This window comes from Dermacentor andersoni, chromosome 8 (genome assembly GCF_023375885.2).
Source record: "Dermacentor andersoni chromosome 8, qqDerAnde1_hic_scaffold, whole genome shotgun sequence".
NCBI classification, from domain to species: Eukaryota; Metazoa; Arthropoda; class Arachnida; order Ixodida; family Ixodidae; genus Dermacentor; species Dermacentor andersoni.
Genome location: NC_092821.1, coordinates 141,561,670 through 141,587,739, shown reverse-complemented (window position 1 = coordinate 141,587,739; position 26,070 = coordinate 141,561,670). Strand labels below are relative to the sequence as shown.

The window sequence follows — 26,070 nt, the reverse complement described above, 5'->3', positions numbered from 1 at the left end:
GGTTGTTCTGTTGCCCTGGGGAGGCGAGGTACCTCGAACATCTTTGAAGACCGCCATGCCCGTGGATTACTGTTCCCCTGCCTTCAGGTGCCACGGTACTCGTTGACGAAAGTTTTGGCCACGAAGATCGTTGAAGAAGGCAGGCGTTGGCGGGTAACCGTTCTCCGTCCTCGGATTCTGCGGGCAGATCTCGTTTGCGTAAATTTCGAATGCACGACAGGTTGTGCCATGGGATTGACAAGTGAAGTCCGCTGAAGATATTTGGTAGATAGACGTTCTACCCTAGGCTTCCTCAAGTTTCTCACGTAGGTGTGACTTTTGAATGTAGAGCGAAGTGGTCCCGTCAGTTTGAGCGGCGAGGTCGGCTTGACGGTCTTCGAAGTCGGAGGTGTCGGTGGATGGCCGTTACACCTTTCCTTCCTTCCACCTTCCTTGTTTCCGCAGATGTCGTCGTTGATGTGACTTTCGAATGGCCGGCAAGGTGGTGCTCTGTTCTGTGTCCTAGCAGAATGATTTCTGCTGGATATATTCGAATACAGGCGGGCCCTTGAGGATAAATGTGCCGGCGACTGTGATTATAGTCTTCCTTGATGAGGCCTTCTCTGAATGTGGCATGGTTCGGAGATGGATAGTGGTTTGTTTACACTGTGCTAATGCTCGTCAGCGAAGTAGACGCCACTATGCTAACCATGAGATTTTCCCCCCTTGTGTTGTGCTCAACAAGGCCACCTTTTCTAGTGTGCTGGAGCCTGTCGCACTTCGGGGCGTCGCGAGGATCAACACGTCTGTGTTGTGGGGTACGGCGTTCCAGTGCATGAAAGGAGGTCACAAGTATCCGTCTCGACGGCTTGCGCTACAAAGCCTGGCTGAGTTCGCAAGGCCATTCTGTTACGAGATATATGCGTAAGTTGGGCTTCCTCTTGTTTCGTAATACAGAGCGGTATACGTTCGACGTCGAATGCATGTCGTGAAACTCCCCGCTACTCCCTGTGCGTAACAAGCTGCAACTTTCCCATTTGTTGAATTGACCTCCTTCCTTTTGTTTTTACATTTTCGGTGCCTTCAGGTTCGCTGTTACGTTTTCTGTGGGTTTTATCATTGTGTCCGTACTTGCGTCTGGCTTATTTCTTACAAAGCACATTTGACTTCAAACGATTCGTTGTCTCGTGTGTTTTACTAGCTGTAATGACGCGCCGGTTGACTCGAAGCCGATGTGGCCTATTTGCCTGAACTGTTGTGAACGTAATCACGCTGCGCGCGTGGGACGGCTTCTCTTGTATTGACGTGACGTTTCCGCTGGAGAAAACGGTGCAGTTTGTAGACGAGATGAGCCTACTTTCACTGTTGCAGCGTTCGACTGCAAATTTACGGCTCGCTCACCAACTCGATCCGCGAACGTCAAGGTGACCTCAAACAGGGTTTGCGGTAATACGGTCGGCGTCGTGAGCTCGCTTGCTTGTTTAGCGTAAACTTCGTTTTGCTTCACGCGTGATCGCACACCTTCGTCGCCACCTCTATCCGGCAGGCTGATGAAAACTTCGTGCACGTGATGCTTTCCTACGCTGCCATCCTTGGAGCTTTTTGCCTTCGATGTTCAAGTGCTGCCCTATAGGTTCGTCCAGGGATAGTAAAATACGTGTGTGGAGCAGTATTAGACGACTGCAGAAACACATCGTTCCCACCTTGTAAACAGTGCCACATGTTTGACTGTCGGCAAGTGTTATCTCGACCCTGTGATGGACTGACCCCTTTAGATGTCGCTATTCTTCTTTTTTTTTTTTTTTGCTGAGTGGTGTTGGCAGACGCCAAGAAGCGGCATCGCACCAGTACATCCAGGGACTTTATAATGTCCCGGTAGCTCTTTTGCGGCCTGTCTTGGCGGAACGCTCGTCGAAGTGAGTGCGCGTGCTGTCTGAGGAACAGCCCTTCGCCGTGAGCGCGTGCGTGTGTCCGTTTCGTGGGGTGGGCACAATGGCTGGTGGAAGCTAGCTGCAGCACCGACGATGAGCAGTCTGTTCGGTTGCGTGAATGGCAGGCTGTCGAACTGCAAGAGTCTGCGCCTCGAACGGACCGAAGTGTTTCTCGTGCAAGTGACGAGGATACGACGGAAAAACTCCAAGAGAGTGTCACGCAAGCGACTACAGGGAGGAACGTGAGTCCAAGTTCTTTAGTATTGACACGTGTACTTATATTTATCGGGCGACCACGTTTCGCCGTCTAACAAATTTTATCGCACAGCGCGGGACGCGCTTGCATGTATCCGAAGTTTCTGGAAAGTTATCGATGCTTCTATCCGCAGTCTGTTGTCGCGGAACCTTGTGTTATCTGATTTATTCGCCTGACGCGAATGGTGTAGAACTTTGTGGAAGGCACGCGGGTCCCAACGATTAGTCTGGAACATTCGACGATTCTGTATAAAAGCCGACGCGCTTGACCCGCTGATCAGATTTTCGACGATCGCCGACTGTGTTCGCCGCTATCGTTGTGCTATAAGTGTAGCCTGTTTTGTGGGCACAGGTTCGCCCAATAAAATCTAGTTTTGCCTTTCACAGTATTGCCACTGTGTTCTTAACGTCACCACCACGTGACATCTGGTGGAGGTGCTTTTCGTTCATGTACCGGACGCCCCCGACAAGCCGTGATCCAAGCCCGGACCGCAAAGAGAACACCAACGTAGTCCCGGAGCATCGAGCAAGCCGCCGTCTTCTACAGCTGCCCCCGGAGCACGGACTTCTACCTGAGAAGACCAAGAAGATTGTGGACAAGGCAACCCCAATGGCAGCCCCAGCGTCCCCCATCGTGCTGCAGCAGCCCAGGGAACCTCCGACGTTCCGCGGATCAACATTTGAGGACCCGGAAACCTGGCTCGAGACGTATGAGAGGGTCGCTAGGTTTAACAGTTGGGACAGCGACGACAAGCTTCGGCATGTCTATTTCGCACTGGAAGACGCCGCCAGGACCTGGTTCGAGAATCGAGAAGCCACCTTAACGACGTGGGACCTGTTCCGAAGCGGCTTCTTGCAAACGTTTACAAGCGTCGTGCGAAAAGAGCGAGCCCAAGCACTACTAGAAACCAGAGTGCAGCTGCCAAACGAGACGATCGCGATCTTCACGGAAGAGATGGCCCGTCTTTTCCGGCACGCCGACCCGGAAATGTCAGAAGAGAAAAAAGTCCGCTTCCTGATGCGGGGCGTCAAGCAAGAACTTTTCGCAGGACTTATTCGTAACCCGCCGAAGACCGTAGCTGAGTTTTCGGCAGAGGCATCGACGATCGAGAAAACTCTGGAGATGCGCACCCGGAAATATAACCGCCAGGGGCTCACGCCGCAGTACGCCATCCAAGGACTGGATTCCGGCGACCTTCAGGAGACCATCAGGGCCATTGTGCGCGAAGAACTGCGCAAGGTCCTGCCTTCGTCGCAGCCCCAAGTGGCTTCGATCGCCGACATCGTGAAAGAAGAGGTGCACCGATCCCTTGGAGTTCCTGAGGTGCAACCAGAACCACCGCAGCCGGAAGCAATGACCTACGCCGCCGTCGTCGCCCGCCGTCAAGGCCCCCCTGCGAGACCGCGCCAAGGTCCTGCAACACCGCAATTCCGTCGTCCGCCGCCGCCGCCGCCAGCGCGCCCACCCGTCGCCCAGCGCACCTATGCGAGGAAGACGGACATTTGGCGAGCCCCCGACCACCGCCCGCTCTGCTATCACTGCGGAGAAGCCGGCCATGTGTACCGCCGATGCCCATACCGCGACATGGGACTGTGAGGGTTCGCCGTCAACGCGCCGCGTCCACAGCTTGGGGAGCGCCCACGTGACATTGCCGATTACCTAGCCGGCACTCAGTGGAACTCTCGACGACCGTCCCGTTCGCCGTCACCAGGCCGCTACCTGTCGCCGCAGCGCCGTCCATACACTGGCCCAGCCCGGGGCCGCTCTGCGAGCCCATACCCGGAAAACTAAAAGCAGCAACCGATGGAGGTGCGGTTGCTGTTCGTCGAACTGACGAAGATCCTCCGCCGCCGACGAAGACGCCGAAAAGACTACCTCGACGACATAACAACGACGTCACACCGCCGTCCCGACGAAGTCTGGCAGGAAAGAACACGCCGACGAAAGACCACTTGACGACGCCACGTACCAACCACAGGTCAACTCGACGCAGCCGTGATCCGACGCTGAGGCCTAACTGTAACGCAAGACAAAGAACCACCGACCTCGACGTGCTTCTCGACGGCCACGCAGTTACCGCCTTAGTAGACACAGGAGCCGATTACTCCGTCATGAGTGGACCCATCGCAGCCCAATTGAAGAAAGTTAAGACTGCATGGGAAGGCCCGTTAATTCGGACCGCTGGAGGACACCTCATCACGCCGAGTGGAATCTGCACGGCAAGAATTACCATTCATGACCGGACTTACCCTGCCACCTTCGTTATCCTGCAACAGTGTTCACGAGACGTCATTCTCGGCATGGACTTCCTGAACCAACACGGCGCAATCATCGACCTGAAGTCGAAGTCAATAACGCTGTCGGAAGATCAAGCGATACCGCCGGAGAGCCCTCGTAGTCACCACGCCCTGAGTGTGCTCTCAGATCAAGTGAGCATCCCGCCTCGCTCCAGCATTGTTATTTCAGTCGGCACCGAAACACCCACTGACGTAGAAGGCGTCATCGAAGGCGACCAACGTTTGCTGCTCGACCGTGAAATTTGCGTCGCAAGAGGGATCGCTCGCCTGCACGGAGGAAACACGAAAGTGTTGCTGACAAACTTCAGCCAGGAATTCAAGCACACCAACAAGGGCACGGCGATCGCATACATCGAGGAAATTCAGGAAACCAGCGATGCCTTTGTCATCTCGGATTCTGTTGCATCTACCCCGACGACCGTGGTTCCCGAGCCAGACTTCGACATAAATCCAAGTCTCCCCGTGATTAAGCAGCAACAGCTCAGAAGTCTGCTTCGACGATACAAAGACTGCTTTTCGACGTCATCGAGGATTCGACAAACACCAGTCGCAAAGCATCGCATAATAACCGAAGAGTGCGCTCGACCACTACGCCAGAGCCCTTACCGAGTTTCGACGCGAGAACGCGAAGCTATACGGCAACAAGTCGACGAAATGCTGCGCGACGACATCATCCAGCCGTCGAAAAGCCCGTGGGCGTCTCCAGTTGTTTTAGTGAAGAAAAAGGACGGAACCCTACGTTTCTGCGTCGATTATCGTCGACTGAACAAAATCACGAAGAAAGACGTATACCCCCTCCCACGGATAGACGACGCATTGGATCGGCTCTGCAATGCTAAATACTTCTCATCGATGGACCTCAAGTCTGGCTACTGGCAAATAGAAGTCGACGAAAGGGATCGCGAAAAGACCGCCTTCATCACGCCAGACGGCCTCTATGAATTCAAGGTTATGCCATTTGGACTGTGCTCGGCGCCTGCAACGTTCCAGCGCGTGATGGACACGGTGTTAGCAGGATTGAAGTGGCAGACGTGTCTTGTTTACTTGGATGACGTCGTTGTCTTCGCCGGAAATTTCGACGATCACCTTAAGCGGCTCGCGACGGTATTAGAGGCCATCAAGTCATCAGGGCTCACTCTGAAGCCGGAAAAGTGTCGCTTCGCTTACGATGAGCTTCTATTCCTAGGCCACGTCATCAGCAAATCTGGAGTACGCCCTGACCCGCAGAAGACAGCTGCCATCGCAAAGTTCCCGCAGCCAATCGACAAGAAGGCAGTGCGCAGATTCCTTGGCATGTGTGCCTACTATAGGCGCTTTGTCAAGGACTTTTCACGTATCGCTGAGCCACTGACACAGCTAACTAAATGTGACGTCGAGTTCAAGTGGGAAACGCCGCAGGCCGACGCATTTCAAGAACTCAAACGACGCATGCAGTCGCCGCCCGTACTTGCGCACTTCGACGAGCACGCCGATACCGAAATCCACACTGACGCCAGTAGCCTAGGCCTCCGTGCCGTGCTAGTCCAGAGAAAAGATGGTCATGAACACGCGATAGCTTACGCTAGCCGGTCGTTGTCAAAAGCGGAAGGCAATTATTCTACGACTGAAAAGGAATGCCTCGCCATCATTTGGGCTACAGCAAAATTCCGCCCTTACCTCTATGGCAGGCCATTCAAAGTCGTCAGCGACCATCACGCGTTGTGTTGGTTAGCTAACTTAAAGGACCCTTCAGGACGGCTGGCCCGGTGCACTGTAAAATAATTTACACCCTAAAAAGTGAAAAAGGGTGTAAATGTGTCTATAACTCATACCCTTAGGGTGTTATCTATATAACCGACACCCTAAGGGTGTAAGTTATAGACACATTTACACCCTTTTTCACTTTTTAGGGTGTAAATTATTTTACAGTGTGGAGCCTCAGACTACAAGAATATGACGTCACGGTAATATACAAGTCCGGAAGAAAACACTCCGACGCCGACTGCTTATCACGTGCCCCCATCGATCCCCCGCCGCAGGACGACGAGGACGACGACGCCTTCCTTGGAATAATAAGCGCGGAAGACTTCACTAAACAGCAGCGAGCAGACCCGGAGTTAAAAGGCCTCGTCGAATACTTGGAAGGGAACACCGACGTTGTCCCTAGGGCATTTAAGCGCGGGTTGTCTTCGTTCACGCTACAAAACAACCTGCTCGTGAAGAAGAACTTCTCACCAGTCCGCGCCAGCTACCTTCTTGTTGTACCGTCAGCGCTGCGTCCAGAAGTACTGCACGCCCTACACGACGACCCAACCGCTGGGCACCTCGGATTCTCCCGGACGCTGTCGAGGATACAGGAAAGGTATTACTGGCCGCGTCTGACCGCCGACGTCGCCCGTTACGTCAAGACATGCCGAGACTGTCAGCGGCGCAAGACACCACCGACAAGGCCAGCAGGGTTACTACAGCCGATCGAACCTCCTCGTCGACCATTCCAGCAGATTGGGATGGATTTGTTGGGGCCGTTTCCGACGTCAACATCCGGGAATAAGTGGATCGTCGTGGCGACGGACTATCTCACCCGCTTTGCTGAAACTAAAGCTCTACCGAAAGGCAGCGCAGCCGAAGTGGCGAAATTTTTCGTCGAGAACATCCTGCTGCGACATGGTGCCCCAGAAATCCTCATCACCGACAGAGGAACGGCTTTTACAGCAGAGCTCACCCAAGCCATTCTGCAGTACAGCCAGACATGTCACAGGAGGACAACTGCCTACCATCCGCAGACGAATGGTCTCACGGAGCGCCTGAACAAGACCCTCGCCGACATGCTAGCAATGTACGTCGACGTCGAACACAAGACCTGGGATGCCGTCCTGCCGTACGTAACATTCGCTTACAACACGGCGGTGCAAGAAACAACACAGATCACGCCGTTTAAGCTGGTTTACGGCAGGAATCCGACGACGACACTCGACGCCATGCTACCGCAGGTCACTGACGAGGAAAATCTTGACGTCGCTAGCTATCTCCAGCGCGCCGAAGAAGCCCGACAGCTCGCCCGCCTGCGGATCAAGAACAAGCAGAGGACCGACAGCCGACACTACAACCTCCGACGACGCTTTGTCGAGTACCAGCCCGGTGACCGCGTTTGGGTTTGGACCCCTATACGCCGACGAGGACTGAGCGAGAAGCTCTTGCGTCGCTATTTCGGACCGTACAAGATCATCCGACGTATTGGCGCACTGGACTATGAGGTCGTGCCAGACGGCATTTCGCTGTCACAGCGACGCCGCTCACGACCTGAAGTTGTCCACGTTGTGCGACTCAAGCCGTACCACCAGCGTTGACGAACTTTGGGACTTCGCGTAACTGACCTTTGGACTTGCTTTATTTTCGTTGTTTTGTTAATTATGTTTAATAAGTGTCCTTTTGTGTTTCGCTCTTATATTTGTAGCATCGGGACGATGCTTTTTAAGAGGGGGGTATTGACACGTGTACTTATATTTATCGGGCGACCACGTTTCGCCGTCTAACAAATTTTATCGCACAGCGCGGGACGCGCTTGCATGTATCCGAAGTTTCTGGAAAGTTATCGATGCTTCTATCCGCAGTCTGTTGTCGCGGAACCTTGTGTTATCTGATTTATTCGCCTGACGCGAATGGTGTAGAACTTTGTGGAAGGCACGCGGGTCCCAACGATTAGTCTGGAACATTCGACGATTCTGTATAAAAGCCGACGCGCTTGACCCGCTGATCAGATTTTCGACGATCGCCGACTGTGTTCGCCGCTATCGTTGTGCTATAAGTGTAGCCTGTTTTGTGGGCACAGGTTCGCCCAATAAAATCTAGTTTTGCCTTTCACAGTATTGCCACTGTGTTCTTAACGTCACCACCACGTGACAGTATGTACGGTGATGCCGTGCCGCGAGTGCAACTTCTTTAGTAATGTAGCGAGGCCGTGCCGTCGATACGAGTGTGTGCGTATATAAGGTCGGGGGGGGGGGGGGGGGGGGGGGCTATTGGGGCTTGCCACTCCTAACGTGGTCTCATAGCTCCTGCTGTTGTCGTTCATCGAGAATAGTTATAATCTTGCTTTTTCGACAAACTTTCGTTCTGCGTCGATTGATTTTGATTTTTTTTCTTTTAGTATTGTGCGCTAGTGTTTCGCCGCCTTTCCGAACGTGCGCTAGATTTGGTCCTTTTCTCTCTCTCTCTCTCTCTCTCTCTCTCTATACCTATAAGCCTTGTCACACCCGGTGTACTCAAGTAGCAAAACTCTTCGGGCTGGCTTCGTGCACAAACGAAGGAAGTCGTCGGTACACTAAGTCGTGTATGCCGCCGCGGTATATCAGTAGTTATGGCGACGCGCCCCTTGAGCACGAAGTCGCGGGTTCGATCACGACAGCGGCCGTCGCATTCCGATCGTACGGGAATGCAAAAAAAAAAGAACAGAAAACACGCTTGTGTGCGAAGTAAAAACTTTTGCACCCAAAGGTTCCGGCTCTTGGTTCCATAACTAACAGCCTTAACACTAAAGGCTATAAAAAAAGTTACTGTACCTGAGGGCGACTCAAACTACATCTGCTATGAGAGGAGCCGCGGTTCAAAACCGTGTAGTAATTGTGACCGCTCGGTTAGCACCGAAGTGTGTGACACGATAATTTCCACAGCGATAGCTGCAAATAATTTATTTGGTGCAGTTCTCGTGCCCTTTGTCTATCGTACGAACGCGTTTGCTTGACACAAGATGTCGGCAAAATAAAGGCTTTGTCCTCGTCAATGATTCTGCTTATCCCTTAAAGGTAAATGTGTTAACCGGCACCCTAAAGGGCGCTTGGTAGCGCCTTAATTAGCACCCTGCAACCATCCACGAAACTACCCAGCACCCCTTAAGGGGTGCTGGGTAGTCTCGTAGCTAACATGACGCGCGCATGAATCCGGGATGCTGGATACGTTTATGTGCGCGTTAGTTTATATTTATGTGCAAGTTAAATAGTCACAGGTGGTCGAAATCCACTGCTGCGCCTTTCATAGCCCGTATGTCGCCTTGGGACGTTAAATCACATACAGTTATAACTTACGGCAGAGGCCGGGAATCGTTGTGCGGTTGCTGAAATAAAGTATTCTTCCTTGTAGCTGTGGCTGTCTTTGTGTGGACTGCGTAGAGCCTTTTATTGTTCTGGCCCTTCCTCACTCTTCTTTTTTTTTTAGTTATTTGAATAGTCAGAGTAAATACCGAGGGCAATGTACGTATGTAAACGCTGCACTTTTTTTGCGCAAGGAAACGAGGCTGTATAGGAGCAAAGAAATTTTAGTTGTTTCTTTTTTTTTTATGTCGTCTTACTGGTTGTACTCTCGATGTTTTGGTGCTTGGGCCCAGGATCAAAAGAGACAGTTCAACCGGGTTTCCCCCACCACTGTCCCACATACGGAGGTTAAACTGTCTACACCCGCGTACGTACATGCAAGCATTCACTGACCCGAGAGACTTGTTTTAATTTCGCCGCAGAGGCCCATACGTCGGTTCCTGCTTAACGCTTAAAGTAACGCTTTTCTTCTGCCCGCCGGTCGAAATTTCGGCTCCAGCAGCTAAGAAAAGCACCGCACCACCGACAGCGCTTTTACCGAGAGAGTTTTTTTCTGTAACTATGTTTCTTCCTTTTTCTAACATGATATCTTTTTAATGCACTTTCTTTTGTCTCGTCGCCTTCCGTTTTCCCGCGCATCCATTACGTCCTCCTCTCCCCCTAATCGTCGACTTCCCCTTTCGCGGCGATGCAATTATTCGTGGCAGGATTCCCTGACTCTCGCCTTCCGTGCGCGGCCAAGGCGGGAGATTTGCTTTTGTGCGTGAGCGTCTTGTTTGTTCGTGCCTCATTCGACTTGACGTTCGGTGCTCGTCAGCCGCGTGCTCTTCGAGATGCTTCCTTGCGTGAGAAATATTCTCACACCGGCCATCGTTACTGTTGCTACGATTCTCGCTAACGCTGTCATTGTTTACGGCCCTTGTCAAGGGCTTGAAAACAGAGGTAGAAGAACTGGCCCTATCGCAAACGTCGTGCCGTCATCCTAGCCTTCCAGTGTAGTCTGCTTCTGTTTATTCCATTTGTCCTGCTTCCTGTTCACAAAATGAACGGGAGCCACCAGTTGTAAATATGCTAGCCAGTACGCGACGGAGATCCTTTGTATGCCCCGTGCAACAATTGTATTGTACACACTCCTGTTGCTGTCGTTTCTGTTGCTTGGCAGGCGTTGACGAGAAAGCTAAGAAAAACAATCAATACTGGTCCTAGCAGACACCAGAAAGTTCTTAGCTCTGAGTTTGCTGTTTTTACCTCTTCAACTGGTCTTCAGTCATGTGTGAGATAAAGCAGGTGAAGGAGGGCCGAGTATTCAGGCTTGTATCTGACGAAGGTTTTGTACCTTTGCATTCAACATTCTAGTATACAGGAGGATAGAAGGCTCGGCACTCGGGTGATGTGCACATAAACATTATAACTATGTGCAAATGGACAGAAGAAAAGAGAAATGTAGAAAGTTACGTGGAGGGAAAATGTATAAATACCGCATTGAGCGTTGTACGGAAATATAGCAATCATAAAACGAGCACCTTTTCTTTTTTTGTCGAGCGTGCGAGATTTTCGCTAGGATCAAACAACAATGGTTCAGAGAACAGGTTTGAGAAACAAATAAGGAATTTTTATGCTTGTCAGTGAGAGCGCAATCACATGCACCGTAGTAGCAAAAGAACGATGGCTTCTAGGGCAAATATTCTTCAAAAAGAACGCAGTCATTCAGGGTAAATTGTGAACCCAGGTGTCGTTTCATTCTTTAACTTCCTCCGACAAGTATTTATCCAATGTCTAGCGTTTTCTCGTCTTTACCTTTGAAAATTTTGCGTACATCATTTCGTTTCGTCTTAAGGCTTTCTTTTTCTTTTTTGTTTTGTTTCCTTGAGGTGCATCTCGGTTCACATGAAATGTCTCCAGTGTTTTTTTAGACTGTTTACGTGAGAGCCTGACTGCCTTTGGATATATGGCACTCTCGCTGCGAGTTTGGTGCTACCAACGCAGGTGTGCCACTGATATTGTCAGTTTGGCATCATCACAGCCACTATGGTTGTGACATAGCCAGTTGGACGCTTCCAGAGTGTGGCACTGGCACTTCGAGTTCGACCGTGACGATGCCAGTTGGGTCAGCTGCAGTGGTAGGGCCAAACTGTCAGTTTGCCACTGACACTGCCAATTTTACATTAACACTGCCATTGTGGCATAGGCGTTGCCAGTTTGGCACTACCACTGCAAGTGGGGCACTGACACTGTCAGTGTGGCATTGCCAGTGTCACCATGGCGATAACAATGCCAGTTTTGCGTCACCAGCATCACGCTGGCTTTGCTGATTACGCAGTTTGTTGCTGAAATTGTCAGAATGGCACTGTACTCTGCCAATTGGATAACACCTCTGCCGTTGTGCCATTGACATTGTCAGTTTGGCACTTACACTGATAGCTTGGCACTACACCCCCCACCAATGAGGCAAGAGGACACTGTTATAGTTAATGGACACAAACAAACAGTGCCAGTTTTTCTCTACCACTGCCAGTTTAGTTATAACACTCGCAGTTTGCCACTGACGCTCCTAATTTGCCACTGTCACTGTAAAGCTGATACTGTCAGATTTGGTACAGACACTTCCGACGTTAACGGCACCGATACCAGCGCTGCCACAAATATTGGGAATGCGTCGTTTTGTTTCATACGCGTGACAGGAACATGATTGATCTCTGCATGGCTGTATGTCTACTTCTTGTGCGAGTACGTCGTCACATTCTGGTGACGTCAATCCTTGCAGGTACCGATGCCTGGTGCCCCCCAACCGTTTGGCCCGAGGCGCGTCCGCCAAGGACGTGTGCCGGGCAGTGCTGGATCAGGTGCCCTCCGCGCTGTCAGACGCCTTCCAACTGGGCACCACAAAGGTGGGCGTAGTGTCAGGCACATTTACCGAATATTGAGGTGGGCTTCTACATCTGCGTGCACAATCTGGGACGCGAGTGTCAGTGTGACCTCACGTATTCACAAAGAAATCAAAGTATAGCGTGTGAGGCAAGCTCGGAAAAGGAATCGACGCTACAAGAGCTGACAATTTCTCTCTTGGTTCTCGTCTGTATTACTTCACTGCGGATTTGTGTAAACTTGCCCAAGTGCCAACCTTGTTGACGTCACAGATGTCGATGCGATTGCTCGACCTTTGCGCTATTTCGTAGAAGGCACTGTTCTCGAAGTTTGCTAGGTTAGACCTCTCGTTCGTTGAACACTCTGCAGTTTTTGTCCCTCAATAAACGGTTAACTGGAACGGAGAGGAGGCTGTAAGAAAATCGGAACGTCACGACCAATTGGTGTGGAAAATTTAGTGTGGCATTTGCTCTCTTGTCCTGCAAGGTTTACAATGTGTGCTTTCAAGAGGAAGCTTTAGCTCGAGGCCAATTCTGATTTCCCTATTCAAACGCATGTAAAACGCAGAAATGTTCCCAAAGGATAACAGCTGGACTGATCTGAATAAAGTTTGTTGCTTTGTTGCAGTAGAGTGAGAAACTTAAATTCTAGTGACATTAGGGAACCGAATTCTGATTTATGATCTGAAATTCATTACAAGCGTCCTGCGAATCGGTCAGTGTAAAAAAAGAAAAAAAAAATAGGCAGCATGTTGCACACCTGTAGCAGGCGAAGGTGAAAGCCTGCTGCACACGTGGTAATGCCTTACGCTATACGATCTGTGGGGCCAGACTTCTCACAAGACATAACGAGCCGCAGTGTGAAGTAAACGTATGGCGCTGTAGGTCCACCTCCTCAACGAGACATTCGACCACTTAATACACTACCTAAAGGTTTCGTTCTTTATTTAGTTATCTCTTTTTTTCCTTTTTTCTTTCCTTTTTTCGTTCTCTTTCATTCTTTCTGTCTGTTATTTTCGTTCTTTCCTTCTCTCTTTCCATCTTTATCTCGTCCTTTCTTTCATGTCTCCATTCGTATTCAGCCATTGCACCTCTGCTTGCTTACGGGGCATGACCCATTCCTGATGATGATATTTTTTGTGTCACCGGACTAGACGCCGCTTTTTTCGGGTGTCAGTCATTGCGACGGGTCACTTCAGGCTTTCGCCTTAATAATGCACGGCGTTTACAAATTGGTAACTGCACCAAAAATAGATACCGAAATTCTGTGATCTCAACCTGTTAGGGCCTCTGGAGCGGACAAATTTGATATATGAATCTGCATCTTACGTGAAATCGTTACAAAGCTTACGAGGGTTTTGCAAAAGCTCTACTCAGAAATTAGGGGTATATTAAAAGCGGTGTACGATACATCAATTTTGTCCGCTTTAGATGTATTGTTAGGTTTGGTATGCAGAATTGTCATATGTTTTATTGCCGAGCTACAGTAGTGAGCTTGATACTTCATTTCTTTTTTAATTTTGACATTTCCAACATTTTTTATAAAATTGTTGAAGGCCTAAAAAAATCTTTCTACAGTCCATATATATATATATATATATATATATATATATTTCCAGTGCTACAAAGCTCATCCTGAGCACGAGGTCGCGGGATCGAATCCCGGCCACGGCGGCCGCATTCCGATGGGGGCGAAATGCGAAAACACCCGTGTGCTTAGATTTAGGTGCACGTTAAAGAACCCCAGATAGTCGAAATTACCGGAGTCCTCCACTACGGCGTGCCTCATAATCAGAAAGTTGTTTTGGCACGTAAAACCCCATAATTTAATTTTTAATTTACAAAGCTCATCGATATCGGAGCAGTGGTTGCCAAGAAAAACGATTTCTCTGTTCCCATGTATTTATATCGGAGTGAACTTGATTAATTTGGCGAATTGGCCGTGTTGGTGCGTACGTGTTTGAAAAAGACTCGGACGGAGACGAGTCTTCTGGGCTTTCTTTTTTTTTTTTTTGTGGTCCTTGTCCTTGTCGTTCTCGTCCTTGTCGTCTCGTCTCCATCCGTGTCCTTTTTTTTTTGGCGCTGCCGCCTTTCCAAATTTAGATTGGAGCTCCTTATACTAAACTGCCTCTTATATCAGAGCCTTTTCGAACTACTAGGAGAGGGTGCTAGCTGCATGGTGTTGTGTGCCTTACTCCTCTCGCGTCTGCAGGTGTTCGTGCGCGAAGCCCTCGAGCAGTACCTGGAGCAAGAACGCGTGGCCCTCCTGCGCGCCTCCATCGTGGTCATCCAGCGACACGTGCGGGGCTACCTGGCCCGAAGGCAGTACACGGCCATGCGGGCCGCCGCGCTGCGGATACAGGCCGCGTACCGCGGATACGCCGCGAGGTGCGTGGGACCCACCTGTAGCGTATATCGCGTGAAACGTTCAAAGCTGCCCGATCATTTAGAAAGAAGGATGCCAGGTTGACGTCTCAGTCATGATAGAAATGTTTACTAACAGTAAACTAGACGTTTACTGTTTAATAGACGTTTACTAAGAGTAAACTAGCCGTTTACTGTTTAATAGACGTTTACTAACAGTAAACTAGTCGTTTACTGCTTAATAGACGTTTAACAAACGTTTACTAATAGTTACCTAGTAGGTTACTGTTTAATAGAAGTTTAACAGACGTTTAATAGACGTTCAATAGACGTTTACTAACAGTAAAACTAACCGTCTCTGTCGAAAAGTTCTCGTCGTATAACAAAGGCCGCGAATTTCTGCGGTGCACGATGCTAACCGCAGAATTCTCACGTGCAAGAATGAGGCCCACACGATGCTGTAGACTCCGTATTCTTCGCAAATGCCGGAGTTTTCAGGGAAGCGCTGAGGAGTTTTCATTGGTTTGCCACGCAGTACGACGGAGTGCGGGACAAATATGGATTTGTTTGGTTCGGCCAAGCAACTACGTTTTTCAGACGTCTTTAAATGCGACTCGCAGTTCGAAGAGAAACTTTCACTTCTTCTCTAAAGATGTGGCAAACGCTCGTTTTCTGCAGGAGCCGCTACCGCACGATTCGACGAGGCGTCGTCCGGGCCCAGGCCAACTACAGGATGCTCCGGCAGAAGAGGGAATACGACAAGGTGAGGGTGCAAAGGCCCTTTCGCGCGGGATGAAGCCAACTTTTGTGCGCCGAGTGTCATGCTCCCTTGATGTGAAAAGAATGTCCTAGGTGGTAGTCAACCATTTCACTTTTTGTGAACATAAATCATATACCAGATGGTGGCCGTTTGACTTTAAGTATGTGGACCCCTAGCGTTTGAATTTGGATTGCTGTCGGATGGTGAATGTATAGTCAGCTGACGTATATAATATCCCCGCCTTGTGTCAGCTGACGCCTGCTTTAAGACTGCAAATTTTATGATCTCATTCTACCACCTAATCGCTTGTCGTTCTCGACTGCGTTTCCCTTCCCTTGGCATCCCATTATGTTAACCCAGCAGATTAGCGGTTACCCGCTATTCGCCATACAGGACACGTGCCGAACGCCGTTTCTTACTCCTCATCTCAGCCAGATTATCAGCTAAATCCATCTTCTTCCTGATAAATTCCGCCTTCTTCCTGTCTTTTATCGTTACACCCATGATCTTCTGTTCCATCGCTTGTTGCGTGGTCCATAGCGTTTTCTAAAGCTTTCTTTTATTATTTTTTAATTTTTGTCTTGCTTTCTTGTAGGTATATTACTGGCAGCTTACCCAACTAAACCTAGCCCAAACATAACTTAACCCTCTCTAAACTCATTGTTAAACTCGAAGTTCCAACCCTATAGGTCAACACTGGCAGTGTACTTAACGTAACCAAACCCCACCAAATTCAAGCTAATTATATATCTATATATATGTTTCAAGGATAACGGTAAGCTTCCGTTCGTGACTTGCAGATGCCGTATACCTTGTTCGCTGCACCGCAATGCCTTCAAGGCCACTCTTCTCGAATTCAACGATAATAAAAATTTCCTCCCTCGCCGCCGCGTCGACTCTGCGCAGATCAAGGCCATCCTGGCTCGCAAGCGAGAGGCCGACCGCCTCGCCCTGGAGCGCGCCAAGGAGCGCATGGCTCGGGACGAGCGAGCGTCTCGGGCCGTGGCCGGCGTCAACCACCTCGAGATCCCGGCCGAGCTGGCCTTCATACTCAGCAAGCTGGACGACTGGCCCGGATACCCGGGCGCCGTGGCCAGGGCCCCTTCCTCCTCCACTTCCGGTTCCTCCTCCGCGGCGGCGGGGGTGACGCCGCCCCTGACGCTCCTGCCGCGCCAGCTGCCGGGCGACGTGGACCAGCACGCGTTCAGCAAGTTCACCAGCATCTACTTCAAGTCGCACGTGTGGGGCATGAAGCGGGAGCCGATACGCACGCCGTTCCTGGCCAAGGGCTCGGACGCGCAGCACCAGGAGTCCCTGGCGCTCTTCAAGCTGGTCAGTGACTCCCTGCCCCGCCCCTTACCGGAAAAAATAAAGACCGTACGCCACGGCCCAGTAACGCCGTCTGAACGCAGGGGTCCCTCCCAAATATGAAAACGTGTGTCCCCATATATCACGTAAGGCCAATCCTATGACAATGGCAATGACAATGATGTCTATTTGCATCAGTACACGACGCGAGGGGCATGCAGAAAAAGCAGCCACATGGACAGCTTGACGAAGCCGCAGGGCCCCCGCATTGGCGTTTGCGAGGCGTTAGCCAACACAAAATTGAGCATCGCGAACCATGCGAAGCAAATTCATGCGATCCCCATATGAGCACTGGGGTTGCGGTATTAAAACACCCGTATGTTCAGATATACCATATGGGGCAAGTCCCATATCATTATATTAGCGTGCAGGGGCTGTATGTAAAAACCCGCTCGCTTTCAAATATCCCCCGTGTCATATGTGGGAACAGGTGGGTTTTTATATGCGACCGCTGTAGCGTTCATATGAGATTATTAGATATGAAGCGTGTGTGTGTGTGTGTGTGTGTGTGTGTGTGTGTGTGTGTGTGTGTGTGTGTGTGTGTGTGTTTACAAAAAGCAATCAATCTCTCGTGATCGATCCACTGGTGTGTTTAGCACTGATCAAATGACGAAAAACTTATTGAGTCGCTGACACTGTTCAAGTTGTCCAGTAGCTGCCTGGGACTCTCGTGGTCCACCTGTACTGGTCCGTGGAGCGGTTGACAAGTGAGATAGTGATTATTTAGTGACACGATCGGTTCATTTCTTCGGAGGGAGGCTGAGGAAAGGCTATGAGGTTAACCAAACAGCGCGCACGGTTGGCTACACTACGCTGGAGGAGAGGAAACATGGACAGAAACAAGACAAACTACACATAAGGACTCGGTTCACATGATCGCCCGCAAACGGTCCCACCAACTAACAAATTTAGGGTAGAAACGAGAAGGGGGTTAACCGAGGGGCCCGATCTTTTATTAGTCATATCATAAGAAGCCAACAGACACTGACACCAAGGACGACATAGGGAAAATTACTTGATTAATAAATGAAATAAAGAAACGATAAATTAACGCAAATGAAAGTGGATGAAAAGAACTACTTGCCGCAGGTGGGGAACGATCCCACAACCTTATCATTTCGCTTGCGATGCTCTACCAATTGAGCTACGGTGACACCTTTTCACCATCCACACTCTTGGGTGTTTGTTTTCCTAGTAGAACCATGGGAGCGTTAGCCAGCGCCACCACTCACAGTCCTTGGCGGCGGATGTGGAACGTCCTTTCTGCCGCAGGGCATCTTAGCGTATGAACTTAGGGTATCACGCACGAAAGAAGTCCTTTGCTCGTCGTTATACCACCATACGCTTCAACTCTCAACTATACTCGCCGGTTGCGTGTGCCACCGAGGGTGGGGCGACCTCAAGAGCGTTGTCCGAAACGACGGCGCAGATCCTCCGCTTCATGAACGACGGCCACCTGAGCGGTCGGCGGGAGCGGGTGCTCGGCGACTACGTGGTGCAGCGCGCCCTCCAGGAGAGGCCCATGCGGGACGAGCTGCTGTGCCAGCTGTCCAACCAGACCTGGCAGAACGACAACGAGGCCAACCGCCAGAGGGGCTGGCTGCTCATGGCCAACTGCCTCGGGTGCTTCGCCCCGTCGCCCCTGCTCTACAAGTACCTGCTCAAGTGAGTAGAGTGTTGTTGCACGAGGTGTGATTAACGGAATGTCGACCGCTTCGATAATCACTTCGAGAGCTCCCCAACTTCCTGTGAACGTCGTTCTCGTTCGAATTTTTTGTAATAGAGAACGACATTCTTTCTGCAGCACAGGGACACGTACTCGGCTTGTGTTAATTGAGCTTCAATGTAAAGAACCTTTTTTTTTCAGTGGTTAGTGGATTCACGATAGCAATGGCCAAGGGGGCAGCACGCCTTGATAATGTCAGTTCCTTTGCCTTCGCTCTGTATCTGCTTTATTTCGTTGTTTCCGTCTACATATCTTTAATCTTTCTTCTCATATACGGCTAGAATTTACATTGCCTTTTGTGGACATAGACAAATCGCACCTGCGCTGACACCGAGCCAGCTTCTGCGCCTTACCGCTTGCTCGCTGTGTGTACGTGTGCATTTTTCATTGTTTTCTATCTGTTCTTTTTTTTTCTAACTTTTAGCATTACCCGTACGTCTAAACGGCAAGAAAGACGCCACAGCTATGCGGTAATTAGGTCTACAGCTTCATCAATTACATTGATCGCCGATTTTCTTGAGCGGTCACTTCAGAGGTTCGCCTTGCCGTGTACTGGCAGCGTTGGAAGGTTATGGGAAAGTGAAATGCGATAAAAAAAAAAAAAGAATAATGTGCCACGTACATTACTGTAGGTGACCAGCATATCACTGTAGGGTTTTAATGGCTGCGTAACCAAAACTGGGCTGACAATCTGCTTTTTTCGCGGAACGCACATGCCGTAAGCTTTTGACCCGGCCTGTGTATCTAATAGCCCCGTATATAGGTTCAGCTATAGAGTATGCCATTGGGTATGCAGTATGCCATTAGGTACATTGTGCCATTAGGTACAACATGCCAGTAGGTCCTGTATGCCGCTAAATCCTGTGGATGACACATGAAATGAACGCGGGTAACCTCCCGCAGTGGCATGCAGTTGCCATGGCAACCTGCTGTTGATCGCAACGTCGCGGGTTCGTTGCAAGACCGCGACAACCCCATACCGATGCAGAAAGGCAGAAACACTCTTGTAGTGAGCTTTGGGTCCGCATTAAGGAACCTCCGATCGTCGGAATGCATCCGGAGCACAGCATTAAACCGCCTGTCATAGCCCCTGCGTTCCTTATGGGCATTCAAGTAATTCAAGTTCCAGCAAAGTCCCACGAGCGGACCAGTGAGACGGCAATTTTGGGTGTATTCGCGGGCTTCTTCCACGCTCGGAAAAACAATTTTGTGTAGCACTATTGAGCAACAGAAAGCTGCATCGGAAGTTTTTCATGTTGCTGTGCAATTTTCTCATTGACGCTTTTCATCTAACTATATAATCTTCTGAACTTAATTAATTAGTTAAGACTAATTAAGTAATTAAGCAGACTGCGAAAAAAGTGATATGAGTAACTCCAAGCGACGGCAAACGGCATTACCTTGCTTCTGTCCAGCTACGGAGTACTTGCATATATGCTTTCTTTTTAAAATCTTGGTGCATGATTGTAGGAACACCCTGTATATACCGGAGTTCACAGTGGAACAATTAATTTCTGCTTTCGCTTCAGAGAGCAAGCTTTGAAGTGGTAGTGGCAGGAACCGGTCTCTTCTTCTTTATATATATTTGTTTATCAGTCGGTGTACAGTTCGGGACAGTAGCAGGCAATTGCGCTCTTTTCATTCTTTTTTTTTTTCCCCACGCTGGTTGTTCTCGACCCAGTTCATCAGCAACGGCATAACGCGGCCTGCACGCGCATATTTATATGCATAGCGGTTCGCGCAGTTCTCCTCTGCGTGCCCACGCGAATGCGCTGACGAGGGCAAGACGTGTGGGCGATAAAGATTCCCCGGTGTTTACACACGTGTCCCTTGGCCAAGCAAGCGCGTTGTCTTGCTATGCGTTCCTACGTATTTGGGGCGCAGAACCGCCCGTCGCGTCACTGGGTTCCTCAGACTCTCCCTCCTTTGTTTTGTTTTTTTTGACCGTACGTATAGCATACATGCCATACGTTTTCCCAGTCCATTGCGTTTACCTTGGATCAGTGTAATACACCAGCGCACCGCTGTGGCGTCGCAACCCCTGCCATATGCGCATGCGCCGTGTGGACCAGCCGTACAGTACACGCAGAAGAGGGCATCGGATGTAACGCAGGTATGACGTTGTGCTAAACACTTATTAAAGAGCGCGTTTCTGGGCTATCGGTTGTGGGTCACTTTAAGCGTGCGTCGCGAATTTCCTCCCGCCTTCTAACGTCGTAAAAAACTGATGCGTGTCCTATGCATATGTTACACTCGGCCACAATATTTTTACCGAACGCAAAATCTCAGAAAAAAAGGTGAATGTCTCTGCGCAGCCTGACAACGCAGCGTGCGGTATTCCCATTGATAACAGTCTCTACTAGTATGCGTGAACAACATTGTGACTCTCGGTTTTACCGACTACGTGTTACGGGCTGCTCGGAAATTGAACGGTTTTTGAGATCCACGCGTCGTGCGTAAACTTTTGTGGTTGACTGTACGTGGCCCTCCAGAAGAGGCTTAGGTACTGGGCAATAACGTGTCAGAAAAAGATCCCGTTTTTATGCGCGATTCATTTGTGAGAGCTGCTGCCCCCAGCAGAACGAGAAACTAAACTTTCCTGTAATATGCCTCCACCTACCCTCTTCCCCACCCTCCTCTCAACTCTTGCCTTTTTTAATTTGCTAGTGAACCGTAAAGTGAAGAACAAGGGTTTCTCATATACGTTAACCCCACAAAACCCAACGTGTAACTTTTTGATGCGCGGAGTTTCATACTTTGAAACACTGGTTTAAGTCCGAGAAAACGCAAAGCTATAAGTAACGTTTTTTACACGCTGGAGCGACATTTTAGTTGCGGATATAGCCCAGCAGACGCACAACTGTTTAGTTAAATGTCTTGTTAACTAATTTTTTAAATCGATTAATATTGTATTGTCTTCTTCTTTAGCACGAGTGTACTCTCCACGGCGAGAAATAACCGCACTTCCAACCGACCGTTTAATAGCCTCTAAGTGTAAAGCGCTTGCATGTATACTGGATATCACCACATTTAACAGATGGTTCTTGCCCGTCAGTATAGGGGAGTGGAACGAGCTGCGTGAATCAGCATTTAGCGAGTGCGAGGGCGCATAAGTGCGATACACACACAAAAAAGTTTGAGCATTTACTGACAGCCTATTTCCAGTAGTAATTACTTTACGGACACGTCTGCCGTGACTGACCCTTAGTGCCTATACCCTTTATCTCTTGCTCCCATGACGTGATCCTGTGTTTATTTCTTTTTTTTTTGTTTGTTTTCATGACTCTTGTGGTTATGCATGTTCATGCTTCATTATTGTGTAATACCCTGCAAGCGGCATCAGATAACATCAAAAGTGTTCCTTGTATGTATACTATATATTGACGCGTGTACTTATCTTTTATCGGGCGACCTCGTTTCGCCGCCTAACAAATGTTATCGCACAGCGCGGGACGCGCCTGCATGTATCCGAAGCTTCTGGAAAGTTATCGATGCTTCTATCCGGCTGTCTGTTGTCGCCGAACCTTGTGTTATCAGATTTCATCGCGTGACGCGAATGGTGTAGAACTTTGTGGAAGGCACGCGGGTCCCAACGATTAGTCTGGAACATTCGACGACTGCTGTATAAAAGCCGACGCGCTTGGCCCGCTGATCAGTTTTTCGACGATCGCCGACTGTGTTCGCCGCTATCGTTGTGCTATAAGTGTAGCCTGTTTTGTGGGCACAGGTTCGCCCAATAAAATTTAGTTTAGTCGTTCACAGTGTTGCTACTGTGTTCTTCAACGTGACCACCACGTGACAATATATATATATATATATATATATATATATATATATATATATATATATATATATGTATGTATGTATGCATGCATGTATATATGTATGTATAACATGAAAATACACGTTTATGACTATATGCACGCCATGTAAATTGCGTTACTGTACTGTACCTTCTTAACTACCGTTATGCTGACGTATATACACGCGTCGTCAGGTCCTCTCCAGCTGTTCAACTTCTTGCCTGGGGCGGAGGGGCTGGGGGGAGGGTGTATTCCGTAAATGTCCATCTCGTATCCATATCGTGTACATCTAGTTGACACGTCCATTTCGTCTGCTGCTGAATCTCTGATTGGCCGGGCTGGGTACGCGTCAAAAGGAGACAAGCGCCCTCAGCCAATCAGCGCTTCGACAGCAGACGAAATGGACATGTCCACTAGGTCGACATTTACGGTATACCCCTCCTGGTGTCCTGCAACACTGTTGCAAATAACATTCAGCTCAATTCAGTTTACTAAGTCATGACGATCATGTTTTGGATCTTAATTAATGTAGAATCATGTGCGGGCATTTATGTAGGTTAACAATGTGACGTCAACATTAAAGGAGTCCACTGGAGTGGCGATGACGATGGCGCCGTGGATGCGCTGGTCCCCTGCAACATCGTTGTAAATAAGATTCAGCTCAGTTCAGATTACTAGATCGTGACGACGATCAAGTTTCGATTTTACTTAATGTGGAATCATGTGCGGGCATTGATGTGTGTCAACATGTGACGTTAGCATTGAAGGAGTCCACTGGAGCGACGATGACGATGGTGCCGTGGATGCGCAGGTACGTGTCGGACCACGGGGACAAGGACGGCTACGCGGCCCACTGCCAGCAGCAGCTGCTCCGGTCTCAGGGACGCGACGCGCGCGTCTACCCGCCCTGCATGCTGGAGTGGCAGGCGAACGCCAAGAAGTGCCGCATGGCGCTGCCCGCCGCCTTCCACGACGGTGGGTGTCCTTAACCTCGCGTCTGCGTATCACTCGCTGTAACGAAGTGACGACGGTCGACCACATTGAACACCGAGTAGAAGAACTATACAGAGACCTGCGTTATTCCCTTCAAGTTGTAATATATGTTGCGCTAACCTCTGCGTTATTCTTGCTCAAATGTTGCGCTAAAATCGCATTTTTATGGTCCGGATGATTTAATACAACACTTTGCACTGTTACTTGTCTGGTTTCTCCTAAAAGGGAGGGAATAAACTGCAAATTTGGTCTTTCCGAGAGCAGGTTGTGCCGAATTGTGCGCGCACGATTTTCTGTGCGATTTAACCTCGACGCTCCTCTCGGACGTGCCCCGTGCGTATCCAAAGACACTGCGCGTATACGTCCCGAATGGGGGTAATCGTGCACCGGCCTGTCCACACAAACTCACGCTTTTTCCCAATAATGCGCGCAGGCTCCGATCCTTCGTTGGTGGCCGTCGACTCGTGGACGACGGGCGAGGAGTTCGCGGCGCCGCTGATCCAGGCGCGGGGCATCGACGACCTGTTCGGCTGGACCGTGGACCTGGAGCACGGCGAGTCCAGCACGTACGGCCTCTGCGGCGCCGACTACGTGCTGGACCTGATCTCGGAGACCGAGCTGCCGCCGGCGTTCCCGGTCTGCAAGGCGTACTTCCTCGTCTCGCACGACCCGCGCGGAGCGGCCCCCGTGCCGGAGACATCGTGAGTGTTCAGCTTATTCTCGGTGACGGCCTAAGAATGATTCGGCACGAGCTTCGCCCGCAAGACCGCGCTGCACCTGCTCTTTGTGACTCCGCGCTCCGAAAAATAGTTCCCGAGAGACACATCGTGCAATGGCCGTGTTCCAATACTCGCCGTATAGGGGGCTGAATAGACAGCTATAAGGGGACAACGGCCATCTTTAGTCTTGCTCCAATTCTGGCGAAGCCGTTAAAAGAGACAGCTTTGCAATGACAGCGTCGAAGTCAAATACGATGTGGTCTATACATTGCCGTCCAATCAAAATGGCGGCTCAGCAGAAGGCTTGGAAACTAGACGGGAAAGTCGTCTGCTCGCAAAAAAAAAAAAAAAACGCACTCACGCTTTCTTGTGCGCTCAATGTGAATTACGTCGTGTTCTTCACCTCTTTGCGCCTGCAAAGTGCTCAAATACCGTGATAACATGAGTTCTTTTTTCTTTTAGTTTTTTCTTGTCGACGCGTGGTGGCGTTATGTTTAAGAGACGTCGTCCTGACAGTTCCAGATGCGTTCCATTGATGGACTCAAAGCTTTCTTAGGCTGTCGACGTAGACTGTCTATAATGCTGGCCAGAATTGGGGCGCACTCAATATTGAAAGAAGCTCGCCTCCGCTTGGACGTCACTGGTATGAGTGAAGGTAAATGGATGGCGCTGCATTCTTAGGTTGTCACTGATTCTGGCTGACTTTAGAGAATAAAGCTGGGCTAGAAGGCCTGACAATTAAGGGGACACTACAGATGAACGTACGCATTCCAAAGGATTGGTCAAGAATCTTCACCTACGCAGTGGTACATGTCGAGTTTCACGCATACCCCGTGACCCAAGTTGTTATATAAATAATACAATTGACAAGGCAGTAACAACCAGCACTCGCAAAGTGGGGGAATATGCAAAAAAGAAAAAGAAAAAGAAGAACCTTCGCTTTAGAACTGGGTATTAAAAGTGGATGGCTGTTCGGCCTTAAGAGGTGCCGGTCGTTCAGGTAAGGGGGCTACATGGGACGAAAAATGCCCGCCTCACGTCAAAACTTTCAGGGGAAGAGCATCGTGTCGGTTGCTCGACTGTCATTGCTTGGGGTAACCAATGTCTTCAATGTAGGTGACATATGGTCACAGCTAATTCTGGCGGAGATCTCTCTTATCTGGAGCAGTCCGACAACATGTGTGCCGGGCCGTATAGGGCGGGCGGTTGTTGTGCACGCGTATGCTACCGATTAAATGGTGGCTCCTGCTTCTAGTGTGTATTCATCTTCATATGCCTGCGGCTAAGCAATGTCTGCGTCTGCTACGTGTCCTCCAAACGGCCGCCTGGATATTAACAAACTTTCTTCTCCTCCGGCTCATTGTTTGTCTTGACATCGTGCGCAGGCCTCACCATCCGAGTCGCGTCAACACGTACGAGGTGGACCCGGCGGACGTGGCCACCCCTCCCCCTGCACCTCCCGTGCGAGTGTCCAGCCGCAAGGCGCCCAGCCGGTCTCGGGAGCCCATACCGGTGCCGCCGCCCGTAGTGCCCACGGCGGCCGCTGCCGTTGGCGCTGCAGGTCGCATGGAGGGAGTGCGCTCGCGTCGCTCCATCGAGTCGCAGCCTCGGAACGCCGGTGAGACTCGAGAGCCGTGCAGTTTTTGCGCGCGCCATATGTGTGGCCTATGCGTGTATTAAGACGCCTCTCTCAATCGCGCTTGTTAATGCCGTCGCTCGGCTTCATACGTGTACACATCACTTGCGCATCAAGTGCAGCACCTATAGACCCGGTCGGCCATTCGGAAACGCTGACAAAAATTTGCGCTCCCAACCACTTGCTCGGTGACATACAGTGACATTCACGATTTTACTCTGTCAGCCCAGCCGTACACTGCGATATGCAGCGTCAATGTAATCCCCGGAGTGTCTTGCTTACTAATCTCACCATGAGGAAGTGGAGTA

The 26,070-nt window shown here is 50.0% G+C and overlaps 1 protein-coding gene across 1 annotated transcript in view; it reads left to right on the top strand.

Annotated features, from left to right (window-relative positions):
- Positions 1–26,070, top strand: part of Myo10A (unconventional myosin 10A) — a 118,412-nt gene that overhangs the window by 46,269 nt on the left and 46,073 nt on the right. The window contains exons 15-23 of the mRNA XM_072284133.1: positions 12,294–12,417; positions 14,606–14,781; positions 15,436–15,520; positions 16,424–16,849; positions 18,315–18,550; positions 23,226–23,389; positions 23,841–24,108; positions 24,160–24,193; positions 25,324–25,744. Coding sequence (XP_072140234.1) covers positions 12,294–12,417; positions 14,606–14,781; positions 15,436–15,520; positions 16,424–16,849; positions 18,315–18,550; positions 23,226–23,389; positions 23,841–24,108; positions 24,160–24,193; positions 25,324–25,744 — 1,934 coding nt within the window. The remainder of the gene's footprint in view (positions 1–12,293; positions 12,418–14,605; positions 14,782–15,435; positions 15,521–16,423; positions 16,850–18,314; positions 18,551–23,225; positions 23,390–23,840; positions 24,109–24,159; positions 24,194–25,323; positions 25,745–26,070) is intronic.